The 19925-nt window shown below is 39.7% G+C and overlaps 1 protein-coding gene across 7 annotated transcripts in view; it reads right to left on the bottom strand.

Moving 5' to 3' along the window:
* Positions 1 to 19925, bottom strand: part of PHACTR1 (phosphatase and actin regulator 1) — a 295584-nt gene that overhangs the window by 101622 nt on the left and 174037 nt on the right. For all 7 annotated transcript variants that reach the window (XM_068172561.1, XM_068171731.1, XM_068174243.1 and 4 more), the window contains one exon: positions 11375 to 11539. In XM_068172561.1, coding sequence (XP_068028662.1) covers positions 11375 to 11539 — 165 coding nt within the window. The remainder of the gene's footprint in view (positions 1 to 11374; positions 11540 to 19925) is intronic.

Raw genomic sequence — 19925 nt, 5'->3', positions numbered from 1 at the left:
TAGTGTTTCTAAAATTCTGGAAGGCTGGTTAGGGAAACTTGACCCAAATTGCCATTCCTAGGCTTGTGATCATACAGCAAAAGATTCAGGAAGGAGCAATCCATACAAAATTGTGATTCGAAAGTTCTGTTCCTCATGGAATTATTGATTTTTTTTCTGCAACTATAAATTAGAATCCTTCAGATTGAAGATTGAGATGGTGTATGAGAAGCCGCTAGCTGGTGAGAAAAAATACTACCACTCAGGTACACAAACTGTAGCCCAAATGTCATCTAACATTTCACTCATAGTCAACTACATCTTTTTCTTAACTGATGTTTTATCTACCTGTAGCATATTTTCTTATTAGATAGGAAACTGGGAGGAATGCTACTATGACTACTTTATACAGACTTGATCCTATGCCCACAAAAACCAGAGATAATAAAATGATCATTTTTATGGGGCTTTTGATCAGGTCCATAAAGCACACAGGCTATTAGATGTACATGTACAGTTTTGAAAATGTAAGTGCCAGTACAGAAGTGTAAATGCAATACTAATTCTTGATGATAGTAATAGAAATTCACAGGCTTCAAATGGTCTTGAGGCAGAACTTAACTATAAAAGGTTGCAAGGGTGCTTTCTAAATATATGTGCACACCCTGGAAACATTCTGCCTGCAGATACTGTTTATTACTGCAAAGATCTGAGCACCCACCAAGTCCCATAGTCTTCTTTTGGGAACAGAGCACCTCAGAAAGGTGATTGTGTAGCTGGCAGAAGCCTTCCTGGCCATTCTGTGTGAGCAAAGGCTTTTGGTATTCAGCAACTGCCTGCCAGGCACCCTGCGCTCAGTGAAGACAGGGGCAGAATTCATCAGCTTCAGAAGGAAGAAAATCAAACTCATTGCCATTTTCAGCACAAATATATGTCACTGCCTTCAGGTAGAAGTGTATCTGGACCTTCTTTGGTCCTTCCTCAGAGTACTGCTTATCTGTGCACATTCAGCTGTCAGCCCCATGCTACTTTTAACTAAGGAATTAACAAAGAGCACATGGAGACCAAGAGCTTCCTGCAAAACACAGGGAAGCAAGCAACGGATGTTTTCAGATTCAAGTGGTAGCTAGTGGCAGTCAAATTCCCTGTAACTTTTCTTTTAGAATAGGCAAACAATGCTTTTCATTAAATTTAAAAAGTATGATTCACCTGATTTTTACTGCCTGTTTTGATAAATATAATTGTTTGGGATTGCCAGATTAACTTGAAGAGATGCAAATAGAACTCTGAGGATTTAATGACCAATTGTGTTAATTATCAAATTAAAACCTTTTAAAGAGGAACTAAGGTCTGTCCTTCAAAAATGCACATACACATACTCGTCTGCAAAATAAGAGACTGAGAAACTACATTTTTCAACCTAGAAACATATACCTGCTAGTCCAGCAAGAACAAAAGGAATAGTGAGTCGTGTTCAGCATCATGGATCTATTCTACCACTACTTTTATCTGAAAGTGTGGAACATCCTATAGATAATAAGCAATTCAGATGCAGTTAACAGCAGATAGTATTATGTCTTCAGCCTACACAAACAAATAGTAACCAAATCAATTCTTATTTTTAACTACTTCTTTATACAGACATCATACTGTGGAATTGAAACATTCATCTGAAGGTGTATCAGTAAAGCAATTTGTTAATATTCAGAAAATCTGTATGTTTCTCCAAATAGGGATTTAACTTCTAAAAGGAATAAGTACTGTTCCCCCATGCTTTTGGTTCCCAAGATTTTCTTCTACATTTTAGAAATACTTTTTATTACCGTAATTCAAAACTCTCTCTGAATTACTTGACTCTGTGAGCTGCAGGTCTGAAGAAACCCTACACATGGAGAAATTGACCAAAAAAGGAAAAAAAAAAAAAAAAAAAAGGAGACCTGGTCAAATTGCAGTCAAGTCCTGCAATACTTAAGAGTCCAATACCTGCAAGTGTTGTTTGCAACAAGATTGGGATGAGTTAGCAGCAGAATTTGGAAGAGAAGACAACAGCTTTCTCTCTTCATTAAATGCTATAATCACCACCTCGGACTTCCTTTGCCCAGTCCCTCAGGCAGTCCAAGTAGCCAGGTGCAACTTTCACCAAATAAAGCCTCTAGAACCCATCTCTTGTGACACCTCAAGTTGTCTGACCTACTCTTTCCTGCACATTAGCTCCTATGATGACTTACATGGGTGCTCAGGAAGAGCAATCTGAATTGGAGATTCAAAGAGGATCATCAATGCCACATTAAACACTTATGTGGACACTTTAATTCAAAACTAAATTTGCCTTAATGAATGAAAATAAAATGAATGAGTTTATGAACTGCATAAACATTCACCCAAGGGTTTATGATGTTATAACTAATCTGTTTCATATTTATGGTTTAAATAATTCAAGTTACAATGTATAAACAAGCCCTAGAATTAAAAAGACTTAGACCAAGGTTTCTATGAAACTGTTCTTCATCAAGCCATCTTTAATTTCCAATTCTTAATCTGTGTTTTCCTATTAATCCTCTGTATATAGGGCAACTGAGTTTCTCTTTCTAGCAAACTATTTATTATTCCTCAACATACTAGCCCCAGCATCCCTGGAAAGAGCTCATGAAGTTAATGGTCTTGTCTGGGTGATTGCCATCCAAGTTTCAGATCCCTGCGGACCTGGAATTCTCATCTCTGCTGCCAGTACCCTATATATCTAACTGAATGTGCCTTTTTAATGCAGCTCATAGACACGGAAATAAAGGGCAACTACCGTGATTAAAAAGCCCCATCAGACTAGACCCACTGGGCTGCATGCTCTCATGAACAAACCAACCCATTTCCCAATCACAATACGGGTCACATGTCACAGCAGGACTCGCTCGAGGTACTGCCATGCTGGCCTCGGGGATTCCTGCTTTATTTCTCCCCTGCAGGAAACACCGAGCGAGAGCAAAACAGTATTCTAGGAATAAAACTTCCTCAACTGCACTTCTCACTGAAAGCACCATTGTGAAGACAAATTTCCTCATGGCTTCATGTCACTGTGCAATGTTGTGATTTTCTACTGTGCCTTTATAAAGGCAGTATAAACCCAAAGAACAAAAGTCAGCAGCTTGAGAAATACTAATTAATATCCATGCTTCACATGCAATATAAACATAAAATGCAGCTTCAACACATTTTGTTGTTAAACGAAATAATTCTAAAATAACCTGTAAGGACACAGGCTGATGAAGACCCTCCATTCATGAGTCATAGCAATAGAAGCTGAGGATGTACAATAACTTTTTACACAAGAATGAGCTTATTCCAAACATACATTCTCTCTCCCCACAGCCAGATATTCCATTATTGCTGATTTCTTGCTAAAACACTTAAAACATTTCCAATGGACGTTATTCTCTAATCCTTATGCCATGAAGAAGCTTATGCTATGAACAGCATCTATTTTCAATTATCATAATTTGTACTTTTTCTAATGGATTAATTGTATTACATTATTTTAACATGAATGCACTGTTTTAGAATTATGTCGTAGCATTACAGTTTGGGTGGCCTCATATAATATTCACACAGCAGCTGGAAATGTAATTAGCATAAAAACCAAACAGCCTCATTAAACATCTCTTTCCTGTAAGACGGGACACATTTAGAGGCCTCGTTTCACACGTTCCATTACAGCTGGCACGGGGATAGAACAATCCCTAAACGCATTTTTCAGCCCAGCTAAGCAAAGCCCACTTCTTAAACCCTGTAAATGTTCTGCAGCACATCTCAGGAAGACACAGTGACACTGCTCAGTAGTGGAATACATGCTCCCGGGGAGTGATTGTTTCCTCCATTTTTGAACTAGGAGCTTCCAGTTGGCAATTCAAGTATAAAAATACACAACTGCTTTCACTGCCTTCCTTGTACAAATCAGATCTGCAACTTCCAAATGCATTTCCATTCTTTTAATCTCCTTAAAATGACAAATCTGAAAATGCTGACAATTTAAAATACCAGCAATAGAGGCAAACAGCCATCACTTTCCCTTGCTATTAAGTTTCTTCTGCCACCCTAGCTTTGGACTGTTTATCTAATTGTGAGGCTGAAAATGACCACTGGCTTTAAAAATCTCTGTGAATCTTTGGTTCCACAGCAGTAAGCAGATACACAAGATAGTTCTGCTCCCTCTATAGAAAGACAAAAGATGAATTTTTTTTTAAGTTGTCTACAGTTTTGCATGAATTCTGGTACATTTTCCTGGCCATTTTCTCAAAAGACATTAAGAAAATGTCAGTGCATAGAAAAAGAAGTTAAATGTAATCATTTTTTTTTTTCCATTTTCAAAATTCAGAATACATCAAGTGTGCCGTCTTGGACCAATGCAAAAAATAGAACTGCTTAGGGATTTTAGTTTTTATTCAGTTCTTGAACACAAGCAGTGTAATACTTCAACAGACCTCAGATACAAATGTCTTCTTGTCTAGCAGGCCATTTTATATTTGAAATTCAAGTTTTTAGCTATACTAAATAATATCTAGTTCCAATTTCAAGCAGAAATCTAAATTTGCAAAAAACTCTTTTAAGATTGAAGTAGAAAACAATGAAATATAATGATCTTATTTTTTATTTATCTTCATGTAAAAATATTTGCTTCATTCAATGTGTATTCAAGAAGAGCCCAAGTTCTTGTAAAATGCTGCATTTCTTCAGACAATGACAGCTTGTGCTTTCCTCAAATAATCACAACTCAGTGAACATAGCAGCCCTTTCTAACTCTGAAAAGGGGTTGTACTGCTGCTTCTTAATAAAATCAGAGCTCTTTTTTTGCAAGTCTGGACTTAGTTTTACAACAGTGCCATCTTTATCTCTTATCCCAAAATCTTGGAAATGATCAGTGATTTGTAGCAGTGCCTTAATGCTGTATGAGCTGCTCCAGCACAGCAAAAATACCTGCCTTGGACCAGCATCTATATCACCTGCTTGCTGTTTCACTTAAAAAGGACCCCTGGGAATTTTACACAGAAATAGTAACAGGCTTTGTCATGGAGGAGAACAGGAAGGACTCAGGTATTTCAGACTTTAGGGTGGTTTCAGATCCAGCTAGCCTGGAGGGGACACCTTGCTCTCTCTCTGAGCACTGACTCAGAATTCAGAATTATATTCCAAAGTCATCAGAATATGAGTGTCAGAGAAGAAAAAAAACATAATTACTTCTCTTCTCTATCTAAACCTAGAGACAGTCTGTCTTGAAAGTATAAGAGGAATTGTAACTGAAATATTAATACTTTTCACATGGGATCACAGCAGATATTAAATAAAATTCAGAAGAACAGAATGGAACTATAAAGTGCTTTAAAACAGTTATCCTTGTTAGATAATAATCCAAACAAAACCACTCTTTTCAATGAAAATAGAACCTCTGCAGATAGAAGTCAATAACTTGGCACTTAGGAAAACCACACCAAGTCTCTCACCCCATAGACAACCTCCCCAGAAGTATGGGCAGGGGTGAGGCTGGAATGTCTGCAGCCTGTGCTTCTCCTTCATTTCCCCAGGCAAAGGTCTCACCTAAATTGCATGACCAGTTTAATACCCTAAGGATTTTACATGAAAAAACACAGAAGGCAATTACTGGCAAAGCAGAAGGTTTAAGAGAAGCACTGGAAACATATAATTGAATGTCTCCCAACTGGAATATTCTGGAAAGAAAAGATTAAAATATCTACTTGTTGTAGTTAGAAATAATCAGCAGTAGGAATAAAATGATCTGGGTATGGTTTATGAATAACAGTTTCTTTAATTGAACAGCTTTACCACATTTTGTTTTCTTCTTGTTATTTATCAGAAACACTGAAAAATCCTTGCCCTTGAGTGTTGCCAATTTAAGCAATCTCCTCTGCTGACTGGGAGATTTAACTTACATAAACACACTGGCATATGATTTTTTTATAGAGTATCTTTTAAAAAAAATTCTGGCTGGAAAAACCAAAGCACCAAGGATTAACAAGTGGGAAAAAAAGATTCAGGCACAGAATTAATATCTGCTTTAAAGCAGATTTTGGGAGTGAGGCAGCTAAAGGTTGGATGAGTCAACTTTGCTGTGGCACACTTATGACCTTTAAATGGCTTGAGTGAGAATGAAAGCAAATGGAAGAGCATGTTATGCCGTCCCCAAAAAGTAAACTGAAAAAATCCACATGCTCCCTTTTGTGGCACTGTCTACACTATTTGACTTAAATCTTTTGATCCAGAGAGCAGACCTCACCTATTCCTACTTAACAGAGTAACTGCTAGCAAGGGAAGATTGTCATCCTCTGTACAGATAACTACTGAAAGAGTCTTAAGGCCCTTAGGCAGCAGATCAATTCACAAACCTGCCCTGAATGTCCTTTTTCCCCAAGCCAACTGATGATGCTTGGCTCACAATGGTTTGCCTTTTGTCTCTTCTGATATTCTGGTCCACTTCAGCTCCGGTCTTATCCTTTCCAACTCTCTAGTCCTATACCTTGAGACAGGTTCTTGAACATCAATTTCTACAATGTAACCTAAGCCAATGAAGCCTTCAATGAAACAGGAGCAGATCCTCCCTATTCTCAGGAGGGTACCCCAAGCATGAGGCTAGAAAGTCACAGTCGTGTCTTCTTGCGGTCACAGAGCAGGATGTGGCTCACTAACTCACCCATGGGATTTGGGATGGGAACTGTGACACCAGAGGACTGCCCTGTGGAGGAGGATCATAAGTATTTCTAGGAAGGGAAATTGGGACAAAAATAGGAGAAGGTTTCAACATACCTAGGAGGAAAGGCTGAGTTCAAAAGATTTCCTTTTCTCTCTTTAGTATTATTGGTTGTCTCAGACAACCATCTACTTGGCAACAGAGCTGCTGAGGAGCTTTTTTCTGACACAGGTCTTTCTCTGCCCATTGTACAGGCTAGCAGTGGACCTAACCCAAACACTGCTGAATCCTTTGCTCTCCTACTTACAGCTGAGCTTTCTTTACACCCCTTAATTTCTCACCATTTCCTGCTTTTCTCTTGTCAATCAAACTAGTATCCTTCAAGTATAAGTTACATGCTTCCTTCTCCCTTTTGCCCGAGCACTGTGATTCAGAAAGCAAGGATGGTGGAAGACAGATGCACCAATTCTTAAAATGAAGGTCACCAGAAATGGGAAATGACAAAACAAGACATTTTTCTCTACTCAAAATCCTCCAAGCAGCTGAAACACTTTATTTTCGGAAAGGTTGCAAACAACTGGCTTTTGATGAAAGTAGTGATAAAACCCCTTCAATAATATTTCAAGTAAGCACAAAATCATTTTCCCCTCAAGCTTCTTTATTTCAGAAGCAGTTCCTTCTCCAAAACATCTCCAGGAAATGACATTTCAGCATGTGTACAGCACTGCAATAAAACAGCAACACACCCAGGAACATTTTCCAAGTTCACAGCAAGGCGAGCAGAAGATCAAGGTATTAATAACAATGACAAAGGTCTAGTAGAGGAGACAGCCAGCTTGCTCTCTTGCTATCTGCTTTGCTGATTCTCAGAGAGCCCTGTTTGCCTTCTAAAACCTTGACCAGTCTTCTAGAGCATCCCAGCTGCATCCAGCCAAGGAAATGTGCTTGGGAATAGAAAATTATGTTTCTTCCTGGCTTCTTCTGCCGTGAGACTGCTCCTTGTCAGCTGTAAGAAACCATCTTCTCAACAGACAGAATCTTACCATTTAGAAGTTTGCCTGTTCTCCCAGCTTTATAAGACTTCACATTTTATTGAGGGGGCATGGTCCCTGCATAGAAATAAAGGTTTCCACACTTCATGTAGAAATCTTCCCTAAGTTTAAAAACATACAGCATACCTTTGACTGTAGCATGAATAACAGTGTGGCAGAGTTTGGTTTCTTTGTCTAAGTCCCTGTATATGGAACTTCAGTGTCTGGAGAGTTTATGTTGTACTGTGGCAGTCTCATCACCCACCAAGGAACTTTCAATAGGATGTTCTGTGATAAAATAATTTGCAGACCTGAAATTGAAAACCACTTTGTGCTGGTGGGAACTTAACGTCTGTCCAGGAGAAGAACTACTGAGAGAATTAGTAGAATTAGAATTACTGAGAATTACTGTGAGAATTAACTTGTTTCTCTTCCTGCTGTGATACACTGGTGTCCCCCACAGAGTGTAATCTCTCTGTTTTTCTGAGATTATGCCTAGCCAAAGCCCATGTTTCATGTTTCACAGTGCACATTCTTTACACCTCCTTAACACACCACCTTCCAGCAGAAGAGGTTGCTCAGATCAAACCCAATGGCTCATCTGGTGCTTCCCATCTGCAAACAGATCACCCTACCTGTGATCTTCTCTACCTGCTCTGGCTGCTTTACGAAATACCTAATGATGATCTCATAGAGACCAGCTGCGAGGCAAAGGCATGGGATGTCTGCATCAAACCCACGACTCTTTGTTACCAAGTCAGGACCAAGGCAATGTCAGACTTTGGACCCTTCTGCAACGTCACTACAGGGATACCAAAACCAAGGTAACCTATAAACATATAAACTCTACGAAACATGAACATCCTTTTGACCCTCTGCTTGTCAGTGACAATACAGTAACAAAGACGGAGGATGGGGACTTACGCTCAAATATCACAATTTGAGTATTGATGTGCTGAGAGGAGTCATATATAGTAAGCATAACACCGAGGTCCTCCATCAATCAAATTACATACTGTCTCACTTTATGCAATTACCAGGTGTCAGAAAATAACTTTTCCTATTACCTAAAAGGTTTTTTTGCTCATTGATTGCCAAACTGTATTTTAAAACATTAATCTCTGAATAAATAAGAAGAGCTCTTAGTCTGATAAAGATATGGACACAAAATGTTAGCACTTGGAAATACCAAGAAAAAGGCAACCTTTCAACATTACATGTCAGCTCAACTCTTTCTTCCTTCCCGTCCACTCCCAGAGAAGAATCTCCCATTAATATCAGAGGAAATTTCATCAGATTAGGCCATGTGTTTTGACCCTTACCACTTTTGACATTAAAAATAATTGAATATGTTGTTGCAGCAAATAAGGGCCTAACAAAATACTTGTATCTATTTTTTTATAATTACTGATGTTCTATGGGAAAGCTTGGGTGCGTGCCTGTAGGACACTAATAGGAATGTTTTTTTTTCCAACTGTCACCTTTATCAGTGCCCTAGAAGAAACTAAGCCAGTATTATGAAGTTTCATGCTGGCTGTCATTATGCCATCTCACAAGCTTGTCCTTTGATTTATTATAAAGATTAAATATATTTTCTCAGTGAGATCAGAGGTACTAGATAAGAGGTCATGGAAATGCTGTCAGAAAAATGCTAGTTTTCCATGTGTCAAATCTTTTGTACTATGCATCCAAGTTTCAACCAATGCTTCTTAATTGCTGTAGGGTCTTGTAAGGTGCTGGTGGATTCCTATCCCCCAGGGTTGGGGATGATGGAAACTGTGAGGTCCCAGCTCTCGCATAGTCCAGAAGCAAATCTGTCTCCTACAGAGTGCTCAGCAAATTTGACATCCTTGTCAATTTTGCTGCAGTTAGTAGCAGGGGAGCTGACAGGAATACAAATTTTGCAGAGCAGCTTCAGGATACTGTTAACTTACTAGAAATAAAAAAAAAAATTTCTTAAAAAAAAGAGAAAGGTTTTGGATTCAACTGAGATCAAACCTGGTATTGTGACACTGTGACTGACAAATGTTCCTGGAGACTCAGCTTTCAAATTGTTTTTACAGACACTGAACTCACTCTTACTAGGGGATATATGCTGGCATGTCTGGTAAAACTTCCTATTCCTCTGACAAGAGAAAATACATGTTTTCAGTCTGGTTTTAATCACTGTGTACTTTCCAAGTATTTTGGTAATGGGGCAAATCTTATCAATACTTCTTGTAATGCCCAGAGTGGACTATGGAGCCATATTCCATCCAGGTTCAAACCAGTCAGTCTAACACGGCAGTAGGCAGCTCAGCCTCATCAGCTGGAGCTGCAGTAAACATAAAAATCAACAGTAGGCAAGCTTTGGCAACCCAATGAACAGCCATGGTTATTCTCCTAGTTGTAACCAACCAAGGCAGCATGCTGAAACTAGATTCAGAGTAGCTGTCACCACAGTGTCCACATATCCCTAAGAGCTAGGTGGTTTTCATGGAAATCCTACTACACTACACTATGGTTATGACTGATGCAGAACATGAAAGACAAGTCTTTTGTTTTGCAGAAAGATGTCATTTTTGGTGACAACAGCTTTTCAGCTGTCAAGTCAAAAATCACAGTAAAGAACTCAATCAGGTACAAACTCTGAAAACACTTATTCTGCATATAAAGTCATTCAAGAATTCACTTAGTAAAATGAGATAGCACACCCCATTATGGGCCACTTTCAGGAGTACAGGATTTGGGGTGCCACAGGTACACCCAAGTAGTGCCTAAAACCTTCTACTGTGCAATACACAGGGCAGAAAAGCAACTGGATTGTAACTCAAGTCTCTTCTGACACTTGAAGGAGCAAGACACTCACTGCTTCGCTTCTAGTTCTAGTGAAAACAATAAGAATTCTGGAGAAACTCCATGTTTTCTCACAGATAATCCAGGCTAAAGACTTGCAGAACCAAATGTAGTAATTATTGGCCATCATGAAAGAACAGAGAAAATAAACCTTCCAAATAGATTGCAAAGTTTTCACCATATGCATCAATGACTGCATCTGGGATTCTTGCTCATACCAATTTACATTATAAACCCACATTTTTTCAGTTTTCCATATTTTTTTAATAAAAAAGGGTATTGTACTAGAAGTGCAAGAAAGCAATGATGAAATGAGGGGTGTGGCAGGAACTGAGATTCGGTTTTCTCAAAAAAACAAGGGACACATAATTCCGGCTCAATGGAATGAGTAATTTCTGGTTATGCAAATTACTCAACACAATGGCAACTTCTTCATCCTGTATTTTTCTCACTCCTTTATTAGCACTCACAGGAGCTTAAATGTGGCTAAATCGACCACTAGCATTATCTTTTCATACTGCTTTTTCCTTTATTCATAATCTGCTGAATCAATGTTCAAAGATTTCTTCTGGGTTAGGCTCTAGCTCTAGTAGCAGAACCTGAAAATACAGCTTTGGTGAGCTTCTGATCTAACTGTAGTGCACCCAATGTGTCACTTTGGGGTTTTTAAAGAAAAAGTTTGCTACAAAGTTGAAGATCTTCTCTTAGAATCTGATTAATCTCTCCAAGCCAAGCTTCAAGAGTTGAAATACATATAAACTGAGGCTGCATTACAAATTTTCAGCCTTGATAAGCAAAAAATTCCAGATTAATAAACCGACCCCAACGCGACTGTTACCTGCTGAAGTGTGCTTAAATTTTTCACTCTTCTTCTTCCTCCATTTCCATGGCTTAAAAAGTCTCCCAAGAGTGGCAAATTTGCTCCTTCTTCTGATTGGAGGCGTGTGAGTCCCAGGTACTAGAGAATCTGAACGCATTGCAGCCAGTCTTTCCACCTCTTCAGCTGTAATTTTAGCAAGAAAAAGAGAAAAACACAAGGAAGGTGGGAAGTGAAATAAATGCTTTAATAAGTTATCAGAAAACCACACAGATGGCCAAAATTTTTCACGGACACAAAGAAGAGTAACAAAGGGAAATAGTTGTAGTCCTTCTTATTTTAACATTCTTTTATTTTATTTTAGTGAAATCATTAATCTACTGTAAAGAACAGTAGTAACAACAAGATTCAATGAGAATATGGGTTATTATGTTATAAAAGTTGTGACTTTTAACAAATTGTTCTACCTTGCTCAGGACAACTGGCAGTTCAGCCATCAGCCATTCCTGGGGAAGTGTGACAGAGAACGGGGAAGAGAAAGCTTAAGAAAAAGGATGCAATATAATATAAAAGAAATATTACTTTTTTTATTGTAATGGAAAGAGACATTTCCTTTAATTAATATTTATTAAGAGCAAGGACCCTGATAAATAATGACCCTTTGGTACCATTACTGTGTCCATTAAAATTGCTTGGATTACAAAAAGGAGCCACATTAGGAACTTCCTAGTGAGAGAGAGGGTGCTTAAAAAAACATAGAATCAGAGAACTGTTTGGGATGAAAAAGACCTCTAAGATTGGGTCCAACCACTAACCCAGCACTGCCAAGTCCACCCCTGAACCACGTCCCCAAGTGCCAGATTTACACATCTTTTAAATCCTTCCAAAGATGGTGACTGCACCACTTCCCTGGCAGCCTGCTCCAATGCTTTACAACTGTTTCCATGAAGAAATTTGACCTAATATGCAACCTAAAAGCTCCCCTAATGCTACTTGAGGCCATTTCCTACCACTGGTTACCTAGGAGAAGAGGCTGACCCCCACCTGGATACACCTTCCTTTTAGGTTGTTCTAGAGACCTATAAGGTCCTCACGAGCCTCCTTTTCTCTTCCTAATCTCTCCTGCCTCAGATACTCATGATAAGACCTGTGCTCCAGAAACTTTACCAGCCCTTCTCCAGCACCCCAGTGTCTTTCTTGTAGTGCGGGGCCCAAGTCTAGTCCCATTTTTCTGCCCACTCACTGCCCTCCAATTCTTATGCTTAGCTTTTAACATTTAAACTTTTAATTTTGGATTTTAATACAGTCCCCACTTAGGGCCAAATTCCCTTGAAGGGGATAGAAGTTTTTCACTCAGCTTCTGTTCTTAAGATTTCAGTTATCTGCAACCTTTACTCTGTAATACTCATGATAGTCTCATGTAATAGTTTATCATTACATGATAGTTTATCATGTAATAATCATGATAGTCTCAATACCGGAAAAAAAAAAACAAACCCTGAAGAACTTAAATTACCCTTCCTACATGATGAGAACAAGACAAGTCTGGAGATGATCACTTAATGTAGTTATATTGCATGGTCCCCCTGTCTCACATTTGCAGGGCAAAATTTATGCTGATAGTTTTGGGAAATAACATCTCTGTCATTAGAGGCACAGAGAAAGGAAAGCCAGGACCACAAAGAAAGCACCAACAGAGGGAAGGTACCAGCAACACGAGAGGTTATCTCTGTGCCACAGCTTCGTAGTTCAGTCAGCATACAAGCAGGGGTTTTGTGGTTTTTTAAGTTTTTGTTGGTGTTTATTTTGTTTGGGTTTGGTGTTTGGTTTTTTTTAAGGCATACCATTTCCCAGACTTGTGTTGTAACGTGACACTGCCACTAACACTGATTTGAGTGGTCTGCACACACAGTCCAGATCCATAAAGACAGGATGCAGACTGTCACCTCTCCTGCTCTGAAGATAACAGCCCAGTGTTTCTATTCACCTCTAGTATTTTAAATATTAACCTCAGGCATGAGCTTGAGCTCAGGAACCCCAGCAAGAACACCGCTTTGAAGAGATGATCACGCCCACTCCACACTGACAGAATCACCAGAGATTTTGGCTGGCAAATTCTTATGTGTCTCAATGGAAATTTTTTCAAGGCTTTAAGTGAGCCACATTTAGGTTGGTTTTCATGGGAACAGCTAGAGACGCATTTCTAACACAAAGGAGGTTTCATTACCAGAACTCCAACTGAACTACTATTTGAATCCCTCAGGTTTTTGCAAGAAAGTTGGTTATTTTGTTATTGCTCTCTTGTTTGTTTTGAATGTTAACACGCAACATAATCCTTTTTCCTGTAAAATATCAATGCCAGATACAGCTGCCTGTAACTTTCCAAAAAAGAAAAAGCTAGCCAGCAAGATAGAGTGAGCCCAGATATTTTAGTGGAAATGTTTAAAAACTGCTATTCTTTGGGGTAATAAAGAGAAAGACAGACCTCTCAGAGAATATCTCTTTTCAATTTAAAGCAGAGGGAATAAAAGATAATCTGGCTAAAGCATTTCATTCTGTTCCAGCTCTTTGTGCCTGACTGCCTGGAGAAATACCTTCTTATCCAAAGAACCCATTACAAGGCTCTGTCCTGTACAGGGGCTGGGACATGCTGTATCAAGGCTGGGAATTGCCTGGTTATGCTGAATAAACCATATGTGTAAAAATAAGAGGAAATCAGAAATTTCCTTAAACTTTCTGATTTCACTGGAACCTGGTGGGCCTTGAAGACCAGCACAGGGTACAGACCACTAGCCTCTATATGCAGATCCAAAGGAACCACTCCTTTCCCCTTCCTCCATTTTTGAGATGCCTCTAGTTCAAGCACGTAAGATCCCACTGTGTTCCACTGCTGTGATTTTTTAGAGATGCTGCTAAAAGCAGTGGGCTGGTATTGTCTTTGGTGTCTTATTTAGGGGATGCAGGAAGTGGCCTGTTGAGCAAACTGGGAATGACACACTACTGTTGTGCTGAATTAGGCTTCCTGCTAATAAACCTACAGCTGAAACATATTGAAATTCCTCTTGCTGCTCACCCTCTCTCCTTTTTGCCATTACCGAGCCAAGATCTCTGCTACTCAAGTGCCTTTGTTATGAAATCTCAGAGCTGCAACAACTTCTCTTTGTTAGCTGGTCCTAACTGGTATTGCTGAGGCCATTTCCTGGAGAACCAACACCCCTTAAAGACACTTTGCTTTCACAACATAACTCTGTCTCACACCAGCTGTTCTCTCACTGCCCCTGGGGAAGCTTTTCCCACTCAGAGTAAATGAGTATGGATTTACAGTCAGGCAAAACTAACAGTGGAGTCAAAAGATTCTACCCAGAGGGTGGGTTCACTGAAAGCCAAACACAGTGTCAAAACCATTTCCATATTTTGACTGGTCTTCCCTGAATTTCAGTATTGTCTTACACAGAAATCTGTGGCCTCAGAGTCCTGCAGTGCCTGGCATCAGTCATGAAAGTGTCCCTTCTCCTTCATCCTCTCCAAACACACACACAGTTCCAAGCTAATGCAAGTAACAGCTCTTTTTCTTTCTCATTTGCATTTCTCAGAAAGACATGATTTTTTTCATGAGAAATGCTCTCAAGAGCACTGCTAATTCAAAGCATAATAATCACTGGCTAGGAATAAACCACATTAGCATAAAGCCATGACAGTTTTAATACAGCAAGAATAAAAGCAGACCACGATGCAACAAGCAAATGCCAGAATTCTGCACTCTTCTCTGCTGCTGCATCTTTTGCTCAAGTTGGCCGGGTTTCTCTGCCTTTTTGGCTCATAATAACTATTGACTGGCTGTGGGCTGCAACACCCACTGCTGACAGCAGGCTCAGTAGGCTGATTTCACACCTTTGCTGTTCCCAAAAAAGCTGGTACTTGCAGGAATGGAAAGTAACCCAGACCTTGCACTCTTTTTCTTTTTTTATTGTTTTCAAAGAGGAAAGCAGTCCCAGCCTGATCAGTCTGCTGAACTGGGAGAGGGAACTGCCGTGTTCATTAGTACCTGTAGTCACACTGCGGAGATCTCATCTTGACGCTGGTGCCACAAACATGATGTTTACAGGTCACAGGTGCTGCTGATACTCAGTGCTTTTGGGAACTTGTTCTGATTTTTTTCCAGGATATGAGAGATCTTTCTGAGACACAAAGAAATACTGGGACCTGCACTTATGACAAGAGGGCGATGCACTCCCCTCCCACTTTCTTCTGTCCAAGCTGTCATTTCAGAGCTAGCAATGGGGAAACTAAACCTGAGAATTTTTCATAGGCTGTTTGGCTGTGAGACAGCTCTCAAGATTTTACTGTAGTTCTTAATACTCCTGAAGTTCACATAGATTTTATATAGGGCTTAAGAAAGACTTGGGGTTTTAATGAAAAAACCCTACCACAAACTGAAGTACTTTGCATCCAAGTAATAATAATAAAAAAAATTACATGTTTGAAATATATTAGAAGGAAAAGAAGAGGCCAGGCCATCTTGAACCTGTTCTATATGTTCTAATGATTTTCCTACATCTTTCAGTAGGGTGTTGATTTCCAGAAAGTCCAGTAAGAGACAACATAGGGGTTGCCTACTTTTTAGATTTGAGAAGCAAAGCATGCAGATCAAAAGCCCTCCCACAGACAACATAACTTATGAAGTTTTCCTGGAGAATGACAGCCAGTTTTGTCATTCCCACCACTGTCTGGGAATCACTCAATCTATTAATGTTGCTGATACATAATACCATAATATCCAGCTTCCATTTTAGAAAAAAAAAAAACACTATTACAGCATTTGGGTACAAAAAGCAATTTCATTGCTGAAGGCTGAAACCCACCCATCCCACTGCTGGTCTTTGATATTACCGTCCTCACCGGTAATCACACCAAGTTCTCTCTTAGACCTCTTCTTAACACTCATTTTTCATAATCAGATGCATGATTATCTTAATCAAAAGGAAATTTACTTCACAAAGTTATATTTTAATTCTTCCTAGGAAGCTCCAGTGGCTACTTCGTGCTTTCTCTTACATTTGCCAAATCTGTAGTAACAGGCTGAAAATTATCTTGGCCCTAAAGATGCAATTAACTAAATGTGTCATATTATTCAATGACAAGAACTCTACATGAATAAAACCCCCTAACATAATGCTCCTCATTGCTAATCCACATCCAAAAACTCTTTATTCTGCAGATAAGTTTCCAACAAACTCCTGTTGCAAGGTTTATTTTGAACTTGCACCCCAAATATCCTTCACTTCAGACTGCATGGACCTTATTCTAGCAGCTTTGTTCAACACAAGATGCAGACACACCATATGTCTTTTTGAAATGACAGGAAACCTGAACAACTCCTCTAATTGCTGAGCACTTATGTCTACTCTTTACCCAAATGGGAACACTTTCAATTAAAAAACCACCCTGTTTTTCTTTCAGGAAAATTATCTTATGTTCAGTTTTTTCCCTTTAATTTCCTTTTGCACCTGGAATTAATTTCCATCAGCCTTGCCTTTACTATGTGAATTACCCATTTAAACTTTTCCTAACTTCACAAAGGTTTGTTTTCCAATGAAAGACAAGGCATGCCACGCTGCAGTCTAAACGCAGTCTTGCCAAATGAGGATGATTACCTATCTGGTGGAGAACAGCTCCCACTGGACCTATGCATTTGCAGTGGCAGTGAGCTGGCATAGTAATTTTATGAGCCACGAAGAGCCTGTCACTGGCTTTCCTCTGCATGCTAAGCCAATTATTCCTGCTCCTCAGGTGTGCAGCACTTTGCACTGTGTCCATAAATGGAGCCTCTCATCTCTTAACCGTACCTGTTTCAGCACAGGTACCACACCATGGTACAGCTCTAGTCTCAACTACAATCTCTCTATCACAGCCTATTTATTTCTCTTGTTTGCACAGAAGTGCAGAGAATAGTTTTGGAAGCCTAATCCCTCTAGGACCCTGCTTTTGACTCATCCAGATTTTGACGTAAAACGTAAATTATTCATGCTGATTGCTGATCTGAAAGCCACTTTCTTAACCTCTGCAAACTACACTGCACTGAATGCATCACCCTAAACATATCTTTATAGATATGAATTCTCTCAAAACACCAAGTATTTTCTGTATACTTGGCAGTATACAAGATATCACATTAGATTTTCACTTGCAACAAAAGCACTTTAGCAGGTTATGGCACCATTAGATATATAATCTCTTCCTATAAATCTGTAACTATAGAAAATAAGAATTTTTAGAGTTCTTTGATATCAACTGTTTTGTGTATCCTTTATCGCTCTTATTACTCACTAGGTTTTCCATCTTTTATGCATTTATTCAATATAGATTCAAGATTAAATCAAATAAATAGTACTGCAGCTCATCACTGTCATGTGCCCAGACACTGGAGCAGACACCACAGCTCTATCCTGGGCATCACACACAATGTCTGGAGACTCAGCAGCTCCAAAATAGGACTCAGAGCAGTCACTATAAGTGGAACACATCCAAAAACCAACCAAGAGAAAAACAGGGCCAGCAAAAACAGAAGAGATCTCACAGTGTTCTTGGGGCTACAGTTCCATAGGTACCAGGAATTGCTCCAGTAAAAAACTTCAGCTTGAAAGGAAGAGATATTTTACCTTCCTAATTGATAAGCAGGGAGGAGATGCACAGTTCGCACTTTTAAGAAAGCAGAGGAAGTAAAATGAGGTGCAAGGACTTTTCTGTTAGAGCAGGCAGAGTACTTATTTGGGAGAAAGAAGAATCATGGGGTCACTTTCATCTTCCCCTTGAAAAGGCTTAAGCCCGTATCTCTGATTTTCCTGGGGAACATGACTATTCTTCGTACCATGATGGATGAAGGAGCACATCTATCCTACTAAAACTGTTAATTTAAAGAATTCAAGACCTACTGGGTTTGAAAGAAAGCATTAGTGATAGTTAGGGTACTGATCTGCCAGCACAAATACCCTTCTCCCAACACTATTCCTGGGCTTTACTGTGGGTTCTTTACTGCTTCGCTTATGTATTGAAAGAAACTACTGTTCACAGCTGTGATTTGTTGAGAGCCTGATCCTGTCCAGTTCTGTACAAAGGAGAAAAAAGAGGAGTGAAGACACTGCTTCTCACTGTCCCTTTTTTTTTGCTTCTGGTAGGGGATCTTCTGTTTGAGGCATGAGGGCAGATATGAGAGAGGTGCGGTGCTGTCTCCTACATCCTTTCCCCGAAAGCAAAAGCAGGAGAGTATGGATGGTAGATGAAGCCCTGTTAGCAGAGCTTGCTGGGCATCCAGGGAGAGGGATCCATGTTTCAGCCTGTGAAGAGCTGCCATAAAAATCTCATGTTCTGGTGTAAATGTCAGCTAAAAGCAGAATTTCCCATCTGTGGCATTGACTCCAAGGTAATCACACTGCCACACTAAAAGCTCACCTGGCAGAGAGCATCAGAAGAATACTACTCTTCAAACCTCCTTTAAAGATATTTTGCCAAGAAGGAGATTAAATCTCACATCACCAAAAAATTCAGAGGAGAAAGCTGAGCACAAGTAATACTCACAGAACTACTGCAATTCTAGGCTCTAACTTTATGTAAGACAAATGTAAAACAAATGAAATGCTATGAGGCAAAACAGTTACAGTGGGGTTTGTGACTCTTACCTCATAAGTGGGCATCAACCACTGGAACATCAGTAACTTCTCCAATACATGTTGAGTTGGTTTGGGCTGGGATAAAGTTAATTTTCTTCAAAGAAGCTAGGTTTTACATTTGTTATCAAATACACAGGGATGCTTTTGCTGCTGCTAAGCAGGGCTTGTATAGTGTCAAGGCCTTTTCTGTCCTCACATGGTTGCAGCAGCAAGGAGGCTGGGGATACATGGGGTGCTGGGAGGGGACACAGCAGGGACAGCAAATCCTGACTGACCCAAAGGGTATTCCAAACCATAGAGTGTCATGCTCAGCATATAAAGCTGGGAGAAGAGGAAGAAAGGGGGAGATGTTTGGAGTGGTGGTGTTAGTCTTCCCAAGTCATCGTGATAGGGCTCCCTTTTCTGGGGATTGCTGAACATTTTCCTGTCCATGGGAAGTAGCAAAGGTATTCTTTATTCTGCTTTGCTTGTGCACACAGCTTCTGCTTTACCCATTTAACTGTCTTGATCTCAAATCACAAGTTTTCTCACTCTTCCTCTTCTCTTTCCCTCATCCAGCTGGGAAAGAGTGAGCAAGCAACTGTCTGGGGCTTAGTTGCTGACTGGGGTGAAACCATGACACATGTGGACAGGACTAGGCACCATGGCTCAGGAATCCTAGATGGATCCCTGCAGACACTTGGGTTGTTCAGCTATCTGATTTGTCTTTCAGTCATACCCTTATAAACTAGAGTTAAGTCTCATCCATCATAGCTCAAGGTCTTCCTGAAAGCAAAAGCTAAGGGCAACAGAGAAGATGTCTTCCTTCCACCAAATCTTTAACCCATTCAACAAGAAAAAATGGAAATTGAAGTCCAGGTACCTTCAATTCCTAAATATATCCTGATGAAGAAACAGTGCACAAC

Source organism: Anomalospiza imberbis, chromosome 1 (genome assembly GCF_031753505.1).
Source record: "Anomalospiza imberbis isolate Cuckoo-Finch-1a 21T00152 chromosome 1, ASM3175350v1, whole genome shotgun sequence".
In the NCBI taxonomy this organism is placed as follows: Eukaryota; Metazoa; Chordata; class Aves; order Passeriformes; family Viduidae; genus Anomalospiza; species Anomalospiza imberbis.
This window is presented reverse-complemented; position numbering and strand designations above follow the sequence as displayed.